General features: G+C 44.5%; 1 protein-coding gene across 1 annotated transcript; it reads left to right on the plus strand.

Moving 5' to 3' along the window:
- Window positions 1-802: 802 nt before the first annotated feature.
- LOC139578101 (neuronal acetylcholine receptor subunit beta-4-like) lies at window positions 803-14,691 on the plus strand. The gene is made up of 10 exons (XM_071405308.1): window positions 803-913; window positions 4,975-5,120; window positions 5,297-5,341; window positions 5,472-5,581; window positions 5,741-5,921; window positions 11,032-11,193; window positions 11,440-11,632; window positions 12,056-12,398; window positions 12,605-12,770; window positions 13,927-14,691. The coding sequence occupies exons 1-10, from the start codon at window positions 871-873 to the stop codon at window positions 14,116-14,118; spliced, it is 1,581 nt and encodes a 526-aa protein (XP_071261409.1). The 5' UTR covers window positions 803-870; the 3' UTR covers window positions 14,119-14,691.
- The last annotated feature ends 4,711 nt before the right edge of the window (window positions 14,692-19,402 follow it).

Consider the following 19,402-nt stretch of genomic DNA (forward strand, 5'->3'; position numbering starts at 1 on the left):
ACCGGCCAAACCTGGACGACGCTGTGTATGCCACCCTATGGGACTCCCAATCACGTCCGGTTGTGATACAGCCTGAATACTGCCTGGCCAGGTTGTGACAACAGAAAGGTTATGGTTTAGTCCCCCAAATATCTGGACTTAGAAAGTTTCATTGGGAACTATTCTACTGTATCTTGGTCTATGCCGCTCTGACATTGCTCCCCCAAATATTGAATAATTTTTAATTCCATTCCTTTACTTTAGATTTGTGTGTGTTGTGAAATTGTTAGATATTACTTGTTAGGTATTACTGCACTGTTGGAGCTAGAAACACAGGCATTTTGCTACACCTGCAATAAAATCTGCTAAACACGTGTATGTGACAAATAAAACATGATTTGATTTTGAATTTGAATTTGGGTAAGAGGTTTCATGACACATTGTGTGTTGAATGCATATTATTTAAAATGGTCTATAATCAAATTTGGTTTTTGGTTTGTATAATATTGTATTGTAACTGATTTGTGGGTAAGTCTATGCTGGATGTGGACGTCTGATTCTCACATTAATATGCAACCCAGAACTGTCAGGTCAGTGAATATGAAACGGCCCCTTGCGGCTAATAGAACCCATCTATATCTTTTAACTGTGTCTGATCACTGATCACAGGATTTTCAGATCTGCGATACAGATTTGGTTTCAGTTATTGTTTAGTATTAACTTTTTAATACATTTTCACCGGAAACTGTAAGTCAATCCTTATTCTTTAGAATTAAAGTTGTTGTAGTCAATTTTGATTTGGTAGATTTTTTTTTTTAGTGGTCCATTGAACCTTACAGTACTTCACGGTCCACATCATTTGTGTGGGGATTGCCTGTCTACGCCGTCGCTATGAACAGGACCGTCTGCCTCTGCTTTTGTATCCTGATCCAAGGTAAGTTTACAGATATGTTATTTCTTCTTTTAACACCTCATAGTTGATGTAACTGATCTAGGACCAGGCTAACACCTCATAGTTGATGTAGCCTGGTCCCAGATCAGTTAACACCTCATAGTTGATGTAGCCTGGTCCCAGATCAGTTAACACCTCATAGTTGATGTAGCCTGGTCCCAGATCAGTTAACACCTCATAGTTGATGTCGCCTGGTCCCAGATCAGTTAACACCTCATAGTTGATGTCGCCTTGTCCCAGATCAGTTAACACCTCATAGTTGATGTAGCCTGGTCCCAGACCAGTTAACACCTCATAGTTGATGTAGCCTGGTCCCAGATCAGTTAACACCTCATAGTTGATGTAGCCTGGTCCCAGATCAGTTAACACCTCATAGTTGATGTAGCCTGGTCCCAGATCAGTTAACACCTCATAGTTGATGTAGCCTGGTCCCAGACCAGTTAACACCTCATAGTTGATGTAGCCTGGTCCCAAATCTGTTTACCTCTGTGGTTGTTACCATAGGAGTTGGCAAGACGGCACAAACGGGAACACATCTGGAACCGGGCTAGAATTGATCCACACTGAATAGTGGTTATTGTCTCATGGAAAGTGTCCGTTTGAAATATTATCTTCCCTGTTGGTTTAGGTGCAGACTCCGAGGAGAGGTTGGGATTTTAGATTGTTCTGGGTACGTTAGGGAATATGGATGCAAGCAGCAGAATCAGATTAAAAAAACATCAAAATAGCCCTTATGGAACAGCGGGGACTGTGAAGAGAGACACGCAGGTCCAGACACGGATACGCACACAAACGCTAGCGCACTACACGCACGGACATTGAAATAACATTGTATGGTGGTATACATTTTGAATTGTAGATATGTAGTAGTGTAATAATGTTATATAATGTACTGTTTTATGTGTAATATAAGTGCCTTAATGTGTTTGGACCCCAGGAAGAGTAGCTGCTGCCTTGGCAGGAACTAATGAGGATCCATAAACCCAGGAAGAGTAGCTGCTGCCTTGGCAGGAACTAATGAGGATCCATAAACCCAGGAAGAGTAGCTGCTGCCTTGGCAGGAACAAATGGGAATCCTTAATAAATACAAAACAGATTATTGGTTTATTTATTGGGAATAGGATTCGTTTCCCTGCCTTTGATACTTTCCATAATATATCCTCTTCCTATACAGAGCATTCTGAAAGTATTCAGACCCCTTGACTTTTTCCACATTTTGATACGTTACAGACTTTCCCTCATCAATCTACACACAATACCCCGTAATGAAAAAGTCAAAATAGGTTTTAAGAAATGTTCTGCAAATGTATTCAAAATAAAATACAGAAATACCTTATTTACATAAGCTTTCAGTCCTTTTGCTCCGAAACAGGATTGTGCCAGGGCACAGATCTGCGGAAGGTTACCAAAACATTTCTCCAGCATTGAAGGTCCCCAAGAACACAGTGGCCTCCATTATTCTTAAATGGAAGAAGTGACCAAGAACCCGATGGTCACTCTGACAGAGTTCCTCTGTAGAGATGGGAAAACCTTCCCAAAGGACAACCATATTTGCAGCACTCCACCAATCAGGCCTTTATGGCCGAGTGGCCAGACGGAAGCCATTCCTCAGTAAAAGGCACATGAAAGCCTGCTTGAAGTTTGCCAAAAGGCACCTAAAGGACCCTCAGACCATGAGAAACAAGATTCTCTGGTCTGATGAAACCAAGATTGAACTCGTTGTCCTGAATGCCAAGCATCACGTCTGGAGGAAACCTGGCACCATCCCTACAGTGAAGCATGGTGGTGGCAGCATCATGCTGTGGGGATGTTTTTCAGGGGCGGGGAATAGTCAGTATTGAGGGAAAGATGAACGGAGCAAAGTAGAAAGAGATCCTTGATGAAAACTTGCTCCAGAGGGCTCAGGACTTCAGACTGGGGCGAAGGTTCACCTTAAAAACAGGACAACGAATCTAAGAACACAGCCAAGACAATGCAGGAGGGTCTTTGGGACAAGTCTCTAAATGTCCTTGATTGGCCCAGCCAGAGCCCAGACTTGAAGCCGAACATCTCTGGAGAGACCTGAAAATAGCTGTGCAGCGACGCTCACCATCCAACCTGACAGAGTTTGAGAGGATCTGCAGAGAAGAATGGCAGAAACTCCTCAAATTCAGGTGTGCCAAGCTTGTAGTGTCATACCCATGACGACTCGAGGCTGTAATCGCTGCCAAAGGTGCTTCAACAAAGTACTGAGTAAAGGGTCTGAATACTTATGTAAATGTGATATTTCAGTTTTACATTTTTAATACATTTGTAAACATTTCTGAAAAACAGTTTTTTTGTTGTTGTCATAATTGGGTATGTTTTAAATCCATTTTAGAATAAGGTTGTAACATAACAAAATGTGGAAAAAGTCAAGGGGTCTGAATACTTTCCGAATGCACTGTATCCTCATTTAAAAAATAAATGTTTATTTATTTCACCTTTATTTAACCAGGTAGGCCAGTTGAGAACAAGTTCTCATTTACAACTGCGACCTGGCCAAGATAAAGCAAAGCAGTGCGACACAAACAACACAGAGTTACACATGGAATAAACAAGCGTACATTCAATAACACAATAGAAAAAGTCTATATACAGTGTGTGCAAATGGCGTGAGGAGGTAGGCAATAAATAGGCCATAGTAGCGAAGTAATTACAATTTAGCAAATTAACACTGGAGTGATAGATGTGCAGATGATGATGTGCAAGTAGAAATACTGGTGTGCAAAAGAGCAGAAAAGTAAATAAAAACAAAATGGGGATGAGGTAGGTAGATTGGGTGGGCTATTTACAGATGGGCTATGTACAGCTTCAGCGATCGGTTAGCTGCTCGGATAGCTGATGTTTAAAGTTAGTGAAGGAAATATAAGTCTCCAGCTTCAGCGATTTTTGCAATTCGTTCCAGTCATTGGCAGCAGAGAACTGAAAGGAAAGACAGCCAAAGGAGGTGTTGGCTTTGGGGATGACAAGTAAGATATACCTGCTGGAGCACGTGCTACGGGTGGGTGTTGTTATCGTGACCAGTGAGCTGAGATAAGGCGGAGCTTTACCTAGCAAAGACTTATAGATGACCTGGAGCCAGTGGGTCTGGCGACGAATATGTAGCGAGGGCCAGCCGATTAGAGCATACAGGTCACAGTGGTGGGTGGTATATGGGGCTTTGGTGACAAAACGGATGGCACTGTGATAGACTGCATCCAGTTTGCTGAGTAAAGTGTTGGAGGCTATTTTGAAAATGACATCGTCGAGGATCGGTAGAATAGTCAGTTTTACTAGGGTATGTTTGGCGGCGTGAGTGAAGGAGGCTTTGTTGCGAATTAGAAAGCTGATACTAGATTTAATTTTGGATTGGAGATGTTTAATATGAGTCTGGAAGGAGAGTTTACAGTCTAGCCAGACACCTAGGTATTTGTAGTTGTCCACATATTCTAAGTCAGAACTAATATACTACTATATATAGTATATAGGACGGCAGGTAGCTTACAGTGTTGGGCCAGTAACCTAAATGTTGCTAGTTCGAATCCCAGTCGGCAAGGTGAAAAATAATCTGTCGATCTGCCCTTGGACAAGGCACTTCACCCTAATTTCTCCAGGGTCGCCGTCAATAATGGCTGATCGCTAGCTCTGACCCTACTCTCCGAGGGTCTCACAGGGGGAGTTGGGATATGCAACAAAAAACAGATTTCCAGGTCACACCTCAGACTCGTACAGGTTACCCACTTGTATATGCAATGAAACATATTTGACCTATATCTTTACACCTCACCTTTTCACAGGGCATCTATTGTACATTACAACACATTCTGTCAATTCAGAAAGTAAACTGACACTCCAATTCAGAAAGTAAACTGACACTCCAATTCAGAAAGTAAACTGACACTCCAATTCAGAAAGTAAACTGACACTCCAATTCAGAAAGTAAACTGACACTCCAATTCAGAAAGTAAACTGACACTCCAATTCAGAAAGTAAACTGACACTCCAATTCCTCATTGCTTTCTGAATGCTGTCTTTATTTCCAGTCGGTCTCTGTGCGGAGTCCGAGGAGAGGCTGCTGAAGTGGCTACTGAGTAGAGAGCGCTACAACAAGCTCATACGACCGGCCAGTAACCGGTTTGAACCGGTTACCATCAAACTGCAGGTCTCCCTGGCACAACTGATCAGTGTGGTGGGTTTATTGGATTGGATTCTATTTTACTTTACTGTTTTGTTTTGTAATTCTATTGTATCAGCGTGGTGACCGTTCAGTTATTTTATTTTCATTTGAGTTTATATAGAAATTACGAAACGTAATGCAATTCATTAAAGTTTGATACATATTTAACAATATGTCTTCTTTTGTAGCATGACAGGGAACAAATTATGATCACCAATGTCTGGCTAACACAGGTGAGAAGAACGATCATCTGTCCAGAATACATACAGTATATAGTGTGGGTGTCATTATTGAACACCACATTATGGTGAAGGTGAGAGATTTACCTCTTGCTACTACTAATAACCATCCTTCTCTCCGTAGAACTGGGTTGATTACAGGCTGTCATGGGAGCCCTCAGACTTTGACGGGATTGACAAGCTCCGCATTCCCTCCCGTCATATATGGCTCCCAGATATTGTACTGTACAACAAGTTAGTATCAAACCCTCCGGGGAAAAGCATGTGCTTTAAAAATGATTGTGTAGTCAATTGTATGATGCTGCTGGGAATTCACAGACAAAGTCAAATATATTCAACGCTGTTATTCTGAGAGCCTAAAATCTCACTGACGTGTCCTCCCTCCAACTGTAGTGCTGACGGTATCTATGAGGTGACGGTCTTCACCAACGCCATCGTCCTGTCCAACGGCAGCATCTTCTGGCTCCCTCCAGCTATCTATAAGAGTGCCTGCAAGATCGAGGTCAAACACTTCCCCTTCGACCAACAGAACTGCACTCTGAAATTCCGCTCGTGGACCTATGACCACACTGAGGTAATACATGGAAATATATTGTGCTTTATCCTTGATAATGTGGTCCTCTGTAGCTCAGTTGGTAGAGCATAGCGCTTGCAACGCCTGGATATTGGGTTTGATTTCTGGGACCACTCGTACTTAAAATGATACAAATTTTAGCTAAATTGAATATGTCCGGATTTCTGTATTGAGGCGTAGAAATGGTATATCATGCACTGTAGTTGGAAGAAACATGGGAAGGTTATGCTGCTTTAAAAGGTGATACACTTGTAGAAGAAAATGCCCATTGAAAGATTTTGCTGAGATTTTTACCCTTCCTAGAGAGCTCTTCTTTGATTACACACACAAATCAAATCAAATTGTATTTGTCACATGCGCCGAATACAGTGAAATGAGTAACGGAGTACTTGAACGGACGTCAAAGTTCAATCTTTAACCAGAGATCCCATTTTTTTTCAAATACTGTACAACTATTTGGAGGAATGTGCATTGTGGCTGCCCGAATTGGCAAGTGAAATTGTGTATTGAAGGCAACGTTCATTGGTGCATGTAGGGCACACAAAAAACACTATGTTGTACTGTTTCCGCCTGCTAAATGGTTAGCAGGGTGAAAAGGCCGTGGCTCGGCTGGCTGAGGTCCTTGATGATCTTCTTGGTCTTCCTGTGACACCGGGTGCTGTAGATGTCCTGGAGGGCAGGTAGTCTGTCCCCGGTGATGCGTTGGGCAGACCGCACCACCATCTGGAGAGCCCTGCGGTTGCGGGCGGTGCAGTTGCTGTACCAGGCGGTGATATAGCCTGACAGAAGGCTATCGATGGTGCATCTGCAGAAGTTCGTGAGGGTTTTAAGGGCCAAGTCAAATTTCTTCAGGCTCCTGATGTTGCACCTTCTTCACCACGGTGTCATGTGGAGGGACCATTTCAGGTCCTCAGTGATGTGCATGCAGAGGAACTTTAAGCTTTTTACCCTCAACACTGCGGCCTCGTTGATGTGGATTGGCTCGTGCTCTTTCTCCTGTAGTCCAAGACCAGCTAGTTAGTTTTGTTGACAATAAGGGAGAGGTTATTTTCCTGGCGCCACTCAGCCAGGGCTCGCACCTCCTCCATGTAGGCTATCTCGACGTTGATGATAATCAGGTCTACGACTAGGGTTACTCTGAGTACTCGAACGGACGTCAAAGTTCGATCTTTAACCAGAGATCACATTTTTTTTCAAAATACTGTAAAACTATTTGGAGGAATGTGCATTGTGGCTGCCTGAACGGGAAAGTAAAATTTTGTATTGAAGACAACGTTCATTTGCTTTTTACATGTGCATTTGTGGGGCACGCACACAAAAAATACTAAGCCAAGCAGCACACCACCCTAAATTCCCTTTGCCCTCTGTGTCTCATTCATTCAATTGCGTTCCGACTGCTCCCTCCCTCCACACATGCCTGCTGAGTGCGTACACAAGCTCCACTTAGGCCTACAGAAATAAATGCCTATAAAAATACATCTAACTGATGGGATACTACACAAGCTACATTCCTCGCCAAATGACGACAGTTTTATTACAGATTACAAATGGACTGGTTGATTGAAGCAGGAAAATATGTGTTCCAACAACGAGCTGCAGTTCTGGAATAATTGCGTTCCGTCTATTTTCAGCTTAAGCTACTTTGCGAACTGCTAGTGCCATTTAGAGTTGTTAAACCTAGGCTATAACCCCCTAAACATAGACAAGTTCCACACTGAAAATATGCCAAAACATTGTTTATTTATCAAGGCAAGTCAGTTAAGAACAAATTCTTATTTTCAATGACCCCCTAGGAACAGCCTTGTTCAGGGGGAGGAGGTCCTTGATGATCTTCTTGGTCTTCCTGTGAAACCGGGTGCTGTAGATGTCCTGGAGGGCAGAACGACAGATTTTTTACCATGTCAGCTCGGCGATTCGATCTTGCAACCTTTCGGTTACTAGTCCAACGCTCTAACCACTAGGCTACCTGCCGCCCCAGTTTGATAAAGACAAAGAGCATATTTTCATCAGAATCATTAAGCATATGTCTACTCTTTAAACAGATGTCGTGGCTGTAATTCATCACCATGCAGTGTTCAATGTGGAATTGTTCATCCATTTTGAAAATTCCAAAGAACAGGCAGAATAAACTCAACTGAACATCTGTATATCAAAGAGAAGACGGATTGTTTTTGGTTCTTAACCCTGAAGAAATTCTTTAAACTCGACAAATTGAGGCCTCGTTTTAAAATGATCTCTCTTTGACAATAACTGTTCGAGGCATCACTTCGCACGGGCAACTTTGTCTGCTAAATTAACAAAACAAGGCTATGACAAACTTGATGATTGAGTTGGAAATGTGCATAGCCATGCAGTCATGGATGAACAGGGAGTTCAGGAGGGGACTGAGCACGCATCCCCTTTGGGGGCCCCCTGTGTTGAGGATCAGCATGGCAGAAGTGTTGTTGTCTACCTTCACCACCTGGGGTCAGCCTGTCAGGAAGTCGAGGTCCCAGTGCACAGGGAGGGGTTCAGACCCAGGGCCCTGAGATTAGTGATGAACTTGGAGGGTACTATGGTGTTGAAGGCTGAGCTGTAGGCAATGAACAGCATTCTTACATACGTATTGCTCTTGTCCAGGTGGGATAGGGCAGTGTGCAGTGGCGATTGCATCGTCCGTGGATCTGTTGGGGTGGTATGCAAGTTGTAGTGGGTCTAGGGTGTCGGGTAAGGTAGAGGTGATATGGTCCTTGCCTCTCAAAGCACTTCATGACAACAGAAGTGAGTTCTACGGGGCAATAGTCATTTAGTTCAGTTACCTTTGCTTTCTTGGGTACAGGTGGACATCTTGAAGCAAGTGTGGACAACAGACTGGGATAGGGAGCAATTGAATATGTCCTTAAATACTCTAGCCAACTGGTCTGCACAAGCTCTGAGGACGCGGCTTGGGATGCCGTCTGGGCCACAGTCTTGCCACGGAGATCGGGAGTACACAGTCTTCGTGAGCGACGGGGGCCCACGCCGGCAGCTCAGTGTTTTCCTCGACGTGGGCGAAGAAGGTGATTAGCTTGTCCGGGAGTGAGTCATCAGTGTCCGCAACATGGCTGGCTTTCCCTTTCTAGTCCATGATTGTCTGGAGGCCCAGCCACATGCGTCTCGTGTCTGAGCCGTTGAATTGCGACTCCACTTTGTCCCTGTACTGTTGTTTTGCCTATTTGATTGCCTTACGGAGGGCATAGCTGGTCTGTTTGTACACATCCATGTTTTCCAGTCACCTTGTGGTGGTTTGCTCTTTTTTAGTTTTGTGCGAACGCTGCCATCTATTCACATTTTATGGTTTGGATAAGTTCTAATCATCACAGTAGGGAACAACATCCTCTATGTACTTCCTGATGAACCCAGTCACCGAGTCAGTGTTTACGTCGATACTATTCCCAGCGGCGACCCGGAACATTTTCCGGTTCGAGTGATCAAAATAACCCTCAACCATAGATTCCGATTGGTCAGACCAATGTCGAACAGTCCTTAACACAGGTGCTTCCTGTTTAAGTTTCTGCCTATAGGCGGGGAGGAGCGGGATGGAGGTGTGATCTTATTTGACAAAGGTGAGATCTGGGGATGGCCTTGTAAAGTAACAATGGTTAAGTGTGTCATCTCCACGTGTAGCACAGGAGATGTGATGGTAGAATTTCATGAGCGTTTTCCTCAGATTTCCTTTAATAAAGTCCCCAGCTACAATAAATGCGGCCTCAGGATATGTGGTTTCCAGTTTGCGCAAAGTCCAGTATAGTTCCTTGAGAGCTGTCGGGTTGAGGGGAAATATACACGCCAGTGACAATAACCAAGGCAAATTCTCTCAGGAGGTAATACGGTCAGCATTTGATGGTGAGGTATTCCAGATCGGGGAACAAAAGGGCTTGAGTTCCTATAAGTTACCACAATCACGGCAAGCATTGTTAATCATTTGACATATACCCCTCCACCTTTGTTTTTCCGGGAGAGTTATTTCTTCCTGTCTGTGCAATGAACAGAGAACCCCACTGGCTGTATGGACGGGGACAATATGTCCGGAGAGAGCCATGACTCCGTAAAACAGAGGATGTTACAGCCCCTTATGTCTCTTTGAAAGGAGATCCTCGCCCTGAGCTCGTCTACTTTATTGTCCAGGGACTGAACGTTAGCGAGTAATATACTCTGAAGTGGTGGATGGTTTGCTCGCCTCCTGCACTTGAATAGAACCAAACTTCTCCTCCGGCGTCAACGTTTTAGTGGAGCACCCGGGATGAATAGAGCTGCCTCGGGAAGCCCAAACAAAGGATCCAGGTCAGGGAAGTCAAATTTCTGGTGAGAGCCTGCCGATCTAATGTCCGAAGGTTATTTTCGGGTGTAGGAAATAATACTAGAAATGTTCACTGTAAGAAATAACACAAAAAAAAAGCTAAATACTGGAAAGCTGGCTTGGAGCTAGAAACAGAGCGAATGTGTCTGTTGGCGCCATCTTGTACAGCGCCAACATGTAAACACATGCGAGTCAGCATGGCAATGTCCTCCAGAGTCTCTCTACTTATCCCAGCTAAATCCAGAGCAGCAATGTTTTTGAGAGCTGTAGCAACACTTTGCAGTTGTCCAAAGCTATAACTTTACACCAAATCTGCGGTAGCAAAGATGATCTATGTACTGACCGGTGAAGCTCCCATTGTGTTATAGACTGAAGCCTGTGACATGACAAACCAATCAGGACTCCTATCTTGGCATGTCCAACCATTCTATTATCTCAGCCAATCACGACTAAACAGGAAGGATCCTTTACTTCTCCTTGTATAGCTCAATGCTTTCTCTTTGGCTGAACTAGTCTCATCAGTTTATTTATTCATATTTACAGATCCCATACAAGTTTATAATTAAGGCGTATGAATGTTCACATGTTCAAGAAGGCATTTCTGCCCCCAATTTTTTATAAGAATAGCTTTTTCAGACGGCCCTACTGTGAAGTAGGAACTATCGTCAAATGCCTTAGATCCTGTAACCGGTTACATGTGTGTATTGTTTCAGACATATTTTACGTCTGAAACAATATGTATTTTAATTGTCAATGTATTTTAATTGTCAAATCTAAATCCAATCAACACAGGTGGATCTGGTCCTCAGGACAGGTGTTGCCAGTATGGACGACTTCACGCCCAGTGGAGAGTGGGACATCTTGGCTTTACCCGGGAGACGTACTTTCTCCGGCTCAGAGCCCATCTACGTGGATGTGACCTATGACTTCCTGATCAAAAGGAATGAATATATAGTGCCATTTAAAAAAAAATCTTAATCTTCAACTGTTTACAATATATTCGTTTTGTTACTTTTTCTAGTCCTATCATAAGATGTTATTATTTTTTACGATCGAGGAGCACTTTGGAAATGCTTGTTTTCATTCATGCTTTCATGTGTCATCATCTGGAATCATATGCTACACATCTTGTTGAGGTATTATTTGTACCTCAGATAAGATTCAATTCAACTCTGCTCAATTCAATTTATTTCCAGGAAGCCATTGTTCTACACCATAAATCTGATTATCCCCTGTGTTCTCATCACCTCTCTGGCTGTGTTGGTCTTCTACCTGCCCTCTGACTGTGGAGAGAAGATCAGTCTGTGTGTCTCTGTACTGTTGGCCCTCACTGTGTTCCTGTTGCTGATATCTAAGATCGTACCGCCGACCTCGCTGGACGTGCCTCTGATCGGTAAGCTCTGTGCCAGGGCCAGTATTAACCAATGGTACTGGTCTAGTAGGAATGCTGACCTGGAATCAGTTTGACTTTTTTTTAGATCCTAATGGATAAGATTATATTGCCAGTGGGGACCTGATCCTAGATCAGCACTTCTGCTTTGTGCACACAGGTCCTGATATTCACCATGGTGCTGGTGACTTTCTCCATCACCATTATGTGATGGCTCATACATAAGCTTAGTGTTAAGTAGGGCTGCAAAAATAGTATATATATTTTTTATCCTACATATCTGAAAACATATTATTTGACTTTTGAATGTACAGTGTAAATTAAAAGAAAGGTAAAGTTCAACATTTTTATTAGGAAAAACAACATTGCATAATGCCATTTTTAAATGAGATGCTTCTTCACACTCCTCTCTCTCTGATCTGCTAGGTAAATACCTGATGTTCACCATGGTTCTCGTAACCTTCTCCATCGTCACCAGTGTGTGTGTTCTAAACGTCCATCACCGTTTCCCCAGTACACACACCATGGCCCCCTGGGTTAAACTTCTGTTCCTGGTCTGGCTGCCTGCCCTGCTGTGCATGAGGCACCCCCAGAACAACTCAGCCAGACAGCGGCTCCGTCAGAGGAGGCAGCAGTCACTCCAGAAGACCAAGGAGGCTAGCCCAGGGATGGATAAACCTGAGTGGGTTGGACCTGACCCTGGCATGGCCTCCTCTCCCTCCTCATCTCCATTCCTCCTATCTACTGGGCCCTACTACCTCAGAAAAAGGTAATTCTACTATTTCTATCATGTACCATTATTTGTATTTCATTTTTTTCATTTTATTATGGTCAGGTGACCACCAGAAAATGTAATCAACAGATTATGAATTTACGGTAATGTATGTACATTTTCAAGAAAATGTATCAAATAAACCTGTAACTGATGGTTCCCTTGACATGTAAAGAAAATGTATAATTAATTAATTAATTCAGGAGTGTGAGGACACCAGAGGGGTTTCTGCCCACGGAGCAACTGTCTGGTTGGCCGTGGTGTGGCAGCTCCAGCTCTGACATCAGTCACAGTCCTGACCTACAGGAAGCTGTCGACGGGGTGCGATACGTCGCTGACTACATGATTAGAGACGACGACAACAAGACTGTGAGTCAATCTGGTCTTATTTGAATTGTTGTTTTTGTTTGCTGCAAAAATTGGTTTATCGTATCTACCACATCAGAAATGCAGAAAATCAGAACACAATAAGATGTGATGGTCAGAATGTTAAAAAAAAGTAAGAGAGATCGCAGGTTGGAAAAGCTACTTTTCTGTCCAACATAAAAACTGAAATCTGTCTGGAAGGACCATTTTTTTTCTGTCCAGCTGGAGATTGACCTTCAAAGCTCTTCAAGCCCAGTCTTTTGTTTTATGTGTGTATGTGTCGTAATGTTTTTGGACCCCAGGAAAGAGTAGCTGCTGCCTTGGCAACGCCTAATGGGGATTCATAATAAACCTCAGGAAGAGTAGCTGCTGCCTTGGCAACGCCTAATGGGGATCCATAATAAACCCCAGGAAGAGTAGCTGCTGCCTTGGCAACGCCTAATGGGGATTCATAATAAACCCCAGGAAGAGTAGCTGCTGCCTTGGCAACGCCTAATGGGGATCCATAATAAACCCCAGGAAAGAGTAGCTGCTGCCTTGGCAACGCCTAATGGGGATCCATAATAAATACAAAATACCTGTGGGCGGAGCTACACCTCTGATATTAAACTTTATTCTGCAGCATTTTGTACAGTTGATCATTCTCTCTCTTTTTTCACGTGTTCTGCAATGAATGGATGGATGTGTGAATGGGTGGATGTGTGTGTGTGTGAGTGGATGTGTGAATGGATGGATGTGTGGGTGGATGGATGTGTGGGTGGATGGATGTGGGTGGGTGGATGTGTGAGGGGATGTGGGTGGATGGATGGATGTGGATGGATGTGGATGAGTGGGTGGGTGGGTGAGTGGGTGGATGGATGTGTGGGTGGATGGATGTGGGTGGATGGATGTGGGTGGGTGGATGTGTGAGGATGTGGGTGGATGGATGGATGTGGATGGATGTGGATGAGTGGGTGGGTGGATGGATGAGTGGGTGGATGAGTGGGTGGATGTGTGGGTGGATGGATGTGTGGGTGGATGGATGTGGGTGGGTGGATGTGTGAGGGGATGTGGGTGGGTGGATGTGTGAGTGGGTGATCATGCTGCTTTACTCCCCCAGACATTTGAGTCTCTTCTCTAGACCTTTCTCTCTCTCCTTTTCTGACCCTGTGTTCACCAGGTGATTGAAGACTGGAAGTACGTGGCGATGGTATTGGATCGGATGTTCCTGTGGATCTTTGCAGTAGGCTGTATAGCCGGTACTCTTGGGATCTTCCTCCAACCTTTCTTCCAGCAACAGACCATCCCCATCCGGAATCTCATCAGCCCCACGTCACCAAGGGACATCATCTTGAAGGATTCCATTGTTTAAAAAAAATATTATCCATGTAAACAGATAATGTCTAGCTTTAAAAGCGGACCGCATGAAATGATCTGAAGGACTTTACTGTAAACTGGCTAATGCCACTACTATTTCTTAGCTACAATTTATTACAATGATGATGAAACGGATGATCCGGGATTCCTGCCGTCATTATATGGGGGGAGTCAATAGCTCAAGGAAGAGTTGTGTGTGTTTGTGTTAGATAGAGCAGTGTCTGACTGCTGTAGGCTGAGGAAGATGCTTTGAATTGACCGTGTTCGGTAAAGAGATGTTTTGTGATGATGGATAGACTTTAATTAACAACACGGTAACATTATGCATGTCCCCTAAACTGAATGTCACAAACTGAGAAAATATATGAAGTGTGCTGCCACCCTCTGCCAATGTTATGAATTTAAAGTGAGGTCGTAAAGTAGGCTACTCAACAAAACGCTGAATGGATGGTTGGTTTGAACACGAGCAGGTTCTTATTATGAGGCGTGTTGTGATCTCTCCATTTTTAATCCTCTGTGCTCAATTGCCTTGTGGTGACAATATTACATCATCCCAGGTTCAATTTAACTAATGTGCTGCCTGTGTTTATGAAAGAGTGGCGGGGGGGGGGGGGGGGGGGCTTTATTCAACACATTTTTAGAGGTCTATCTAATGAAACATAACCTAATGTAAAGGTCTACATATTCATATCATACTCATACAGTCCCAATTCATTTTATGACATCAGTGGTCTGTGTAGCCTGGAGAAATCCAGTCTGTTTGTGCTAACATTCCACTCCTCGTCATGCCAAACAATGACACAAGAGTACAAGGAGTAGAACGTTAGCACAAAACAAAAAGGTGATGGATTTCAGGCTAAGGCCTGTGTGATTTATCAAACAATTTCTTAGGATGTATGAGCAGTAGGAGTTGATACATAGCTCGGTTCCAGATCGGTTGGTGCTGCCATGACAACTCCGATGGTGATTGTCCAAACAAACAGACTTGACAAGACGGTACTGTTACGAAACCAACGTCTAGCCTTCTGATATTGTTGCACTCGCTTTGTCTAGGGGTCCTAGGCCTAGTAACCTGGTCTGTAACCTGAATGAATGTGTGCATTTATGAAACAAATCAACGTTTGAGGACCGCTTTGGATGCACATGTTCCCTGGAGACAGCAACTTACCGAGTCCAGGGCCAGCTCTGTCTTGACCGCTTGGTCGAACTACAACCAGGCCAAACTAAAGATTCCAAACCAACCAGCAGCCTCGTGTCCACCAAACCAACCAGCAGTCTCACGTCCACCAAACCAACCAGCAGCCTCACGTCCACTAAACCAACCAGCAGTCTCACGTCCACCAAACCAACCAGCAGCCTCACGTCCACCAAACCAACCAGCAGTCTCACGTCCACCAAACCAACCAGCAGTCTCACGTCCACCAAACCAACCAGCAGTCTCACGTCCACCAAACCAACCAGCAGCCTCACGTCCACCAAACCAACCAGCAGTCTCACGTCCACCAAACCAACCAGCAGCCTCACGTCCACCAAACCAACCAGCAGCCTCACGTCCACCAAACCAACCAGCAGCCTCACGTCCACCAAACCAACCAGCAGCCTCACGTCCACCAAACCAACCAGCAGCCTCACGTCCACCAAACCAACCAGCAGCCTCACGTCCACCAAACCAACCAGCAGCCTCACGTCCACCAAACCAACCAGCAGCCTCACGTCCACCAAACCAACCAGCAGCCTCACGTCCACTAAACCAACCAGTAGTCTCACGTCCACCAAACCAACCAGCAGCCTCACGTCCACCAAACCAACCAGCAGTCTCACGTCCACCAAACCAACCAGCAGTCTCACGTCCACCAAACCAACCAGCAGTCTCACGTCCACCAAACCAACCAGCAGTCTCACGTCCACCAAACCAACCAGCAGCCTCACGTCCACTAAACCAACCAGCAGTCTCACGTCCACCAAACCAACCAGCAGCCTCACGTCCACTAAACCAACCAGTAGTCTCACGTCCACCAAACCAACCAGCAGCCTCACGTCCACCAAACCAACCAGCAGTCTCACGTCCACCAAACCAACCAGCAGTCTCACGTCCACCAAACCAACCAGCAGTCTCACGTCCACCAAACCAACCAGCAGCCTCACGTCCACCAAACCAACCAGCAGTCTCACGTCCACCAAACCAACCAGCAGCCTCACGTCCACCAAACCAACCAGCAGCCTCACGTCCACCAAACCAACCAGCAGCCTCACGTCCACCAAACCAACCAGCAGCCTCACGTCCACCAAACCAACCAGCAGCCTCACGTCCACCAAACCAACCAGCAGCCTCACGTCCACCAAACCAACCAGCAGCCTCACGTCCACCAAACCAACCAGCAGCCTCACGTCCACCAAACCAACCAGCAGCCTCACGTCCACCAAACCAACCAGCAGCCTCACGTCCACCAAACCAACCAGCAGTCTCACGTCCACCAAACCAACCAGCAGCCTCACGCCCACCAAACCAACCAGCAGCCTCACGCCCACCAAACCAACCAGCAGCCTCACGTCCACCAAACCAACCAGCAGCCTCACGTCCACCAAACCAACCAGCAGCCTCACGTCCACCAAACCAACCAGCAGCCTCACGCCCACCAAACCAACCAGCAGCCTCACGTCCACCAAACCAACCAGCAGCCTCACGTCCACCAAACCAACCAGCAGTCTCACGTCCACCAAACCAACCAGCAGCCTCAAAGCTCTCCAAGCTGACACTGACTGATCAGCGTAATTGGCTGCACCAAATGTGCTTATCAAGTCTTGGCTTAGCACCTAGACCCGTTTGCTGCCACCTGGGGATGGAGTGTGCAAGAGTATCCTGGGTAGTGTATGTATGTGTGTGTGTGTGTGTCCTAACACTGACCCCCCCCCCCTCCTCCCATTTCATAACAGTACAAACAGATCCGGGACCACCAGACCAGCTGCTCCTCCTATCTGCAACCCATTCTGTGCTTCCTAATGTGATTTTCAGCAGTCAGAATATACTATGAAATAATGGCTGGTTGCATAACCATAAACCCTCCCCCAGATAAGATCTGGGTTCAGATACTATTTGAAATCTTTCAAATAATTTGGAGCGTTTGCTTAAGTCTGCTTGGAATGCCGGATTTGTACCTTTTTCTACTGGTTTCATTGCCACAGCAAAGCTCTATGAAAGCTTATTCACAGCAAAAGTACTTGAAATGATATCAAATTGTATTTGAACCCAGGTCTGACCCAGATGTATCATATGATCTTGCGCAACTATGAGGCCATCTGAATATGACCCAGTATAATATCTTTTTTTTTATATCTTTTTTTGTGATATCCAATTGGTAGTTAGTCTTGTAACATCGCTGCAACTCCCGTACTGACTTGGGAGAGGTAAAGGTCGATAGCCATGCTTCCCCCGAAACACGACCCCGCCAAGCATGAGCCAGTATGTAATTGTGATCTAGGATAGGACTAGGATGACAGTATATGTTAGCATAGATTAGGTTACCTATTAGTTGAATATTGAACTAACAGCTCAAAAACAAATATATAAAAAGGACCAAATAGAGAATTTTATTATCTGATTCCTACACATGTATGATGTTATAGAATGTGCTCAAAACTATAGCTGATAGCTAGTTAATTAATGGGATTGTTTGACATCTACTTCCTTGTATTTTATGAAGGTTTCCAGTGAACGATTCACCATGGGTGAGTGGATATATCAACCAACACTGATCTCATTGGCTGTACTGCTCGTCACTCTGTCCAATAGCATCTATAGGGGTAAAATCCTGGTGTACCCATTGGACGGAAGCCACTGGGTCAACATGAGAGTCGTCATGGAAGAGCTTCATTCTAAAGGCCATGACATCACAGTGGTGCGAGTGTCAAACCACTGGTAGATTTTTCTAAACAATTTTTATTTCACCTTTATTTAACCAGGTAGGCCAGTTGAGAACAAGTTCTCATTTACAACTGGGACCTGGCCAAGATAAAGCAAAGTAGTGCGACAAAAACAACACAGAGTTATATATGGGATAAACAAACGTGCAGTCAATAACACAATAGAAAAATCTATGTACAGTGTGTGCAAATGTAGTAAGGTTGGGGAGGTAAGGCAATAAATAGGCCATGTTGGCGAAATAATTACAATTTAACATTAACACTGGAGCGATGGATGTGCAGATAATGATGTGCAAGTAGAGATACTGGGGTGCAAAAAAATAAATAACAATATGGGGATGAGGTAGTTGGGTGGGCTATTTACAGATGGGCTGCGTACAGGTACTGTGCAATGATCGGTAAGCTGCTCTGACAGCTGATGCTTAAAGCTAGAGAGGGAGAAATAAGTCTCCAGCTTCAGTGATTTTTGCAATTCATTCACGTCATTGGCAGCAGATAACTGGAAGGAAAGGTGGCCAAAGTAAGTGTTGGCTTTGGGGATGACCAGTGAAATACATCAAGTAGAATTCACCCCCACTACACCTACATCACCATCCTTTAACACTGGTGGCTTCCATTAAAACTTCTTTGGTGAATTTATATTAAGTAAACATCCGAAAAATCATGCTTCACTCAAGGACCCTTGAGGTGTCCTTTTTCGGGTTTCACAAGAACATGGCTGAAATGATTGCTCGGGTCCTTGAAGACAGCGAGTTGATCCATTCTCTCCAGGATGGAAGTTTTATGGATCCTGGGATTGGTGGAGGGACGATCTTCCTCTGGTATACAATGTCAGGTGGACCATCCAAGGTGAAGCTCATTTGGTCATCGCCCCGTCACCTCTGTCCTACATCCCATTCACACCCACAGAGTGTGACAGACAAGATGGCATTCCCCCGGAGAGTCACCAACGTCATAGCTTACATTCTCGAGACTTAGTGCCCCTCAGAAAGTATTCACACCCCTTGACTTTTTCCACATTTTGTTGTGCTACAAAGTGGGATCAAAATGGATTTAATTGTAATTATTTTTACACACAAAAAATTCTAACAACATTTGTAAATATTTAACCTTGATCAGATAAGTGTTCAACCCCCTGAGTAAAAACATGTTAGAATCACCTTTTGCAGCAATTATAGCTCTGAGTCTTTCTGGGTAAGTCTCTAAGAGCTTTCCACACCTGGATTGTACAATATTTGCCCATCATTGTTTTTCAAAATTCTTCAAGCTCTGTCAGATTAGTTGTTGATCATAGCTAGACAACCATTTTTAGGTCTGTAACTGTAACTCAGCCACTCGGGGAACATTCACTGTCTGCG

This window comes from Salvelinus alpinus, chromosome 6 (assembly GCF_045679555.1).
Source record: "Salvelinus alpinus chromosome 6, SLU_Salpinus.1, whole genome shotgun sequence".
NCBI classification, from domain to species: domain Eukaryota; kingdom Metazoa; phylum Chordata; class Actinopteri; order Salmoniformes; family Salmonidae; genus Salvelinus; species Salvelinus alpinus.

Coding starts and splice junctions, on each gene's coding strand:
- LOC139578101 (XM_071405308.1), top strand. CDS start 871: ATGAACAGGACCGTCTGCCTCTGCTTTTGTATCCTGATCCAAG. Junction 5,342..5,471: donor CCAATGTCTGGCTAACACAG/GTGAGAAGAACG, acceptor TTCTCTCCGTAG/AACTGGGTTGATTACAGGCT. Junction 11,633..12,055: donor GCTGGACGTGCCTCTGATCG/GTAAGCTCTGTG, acceptor CTGATCTGCTAG/GTAAATACCTGATGTTCACC.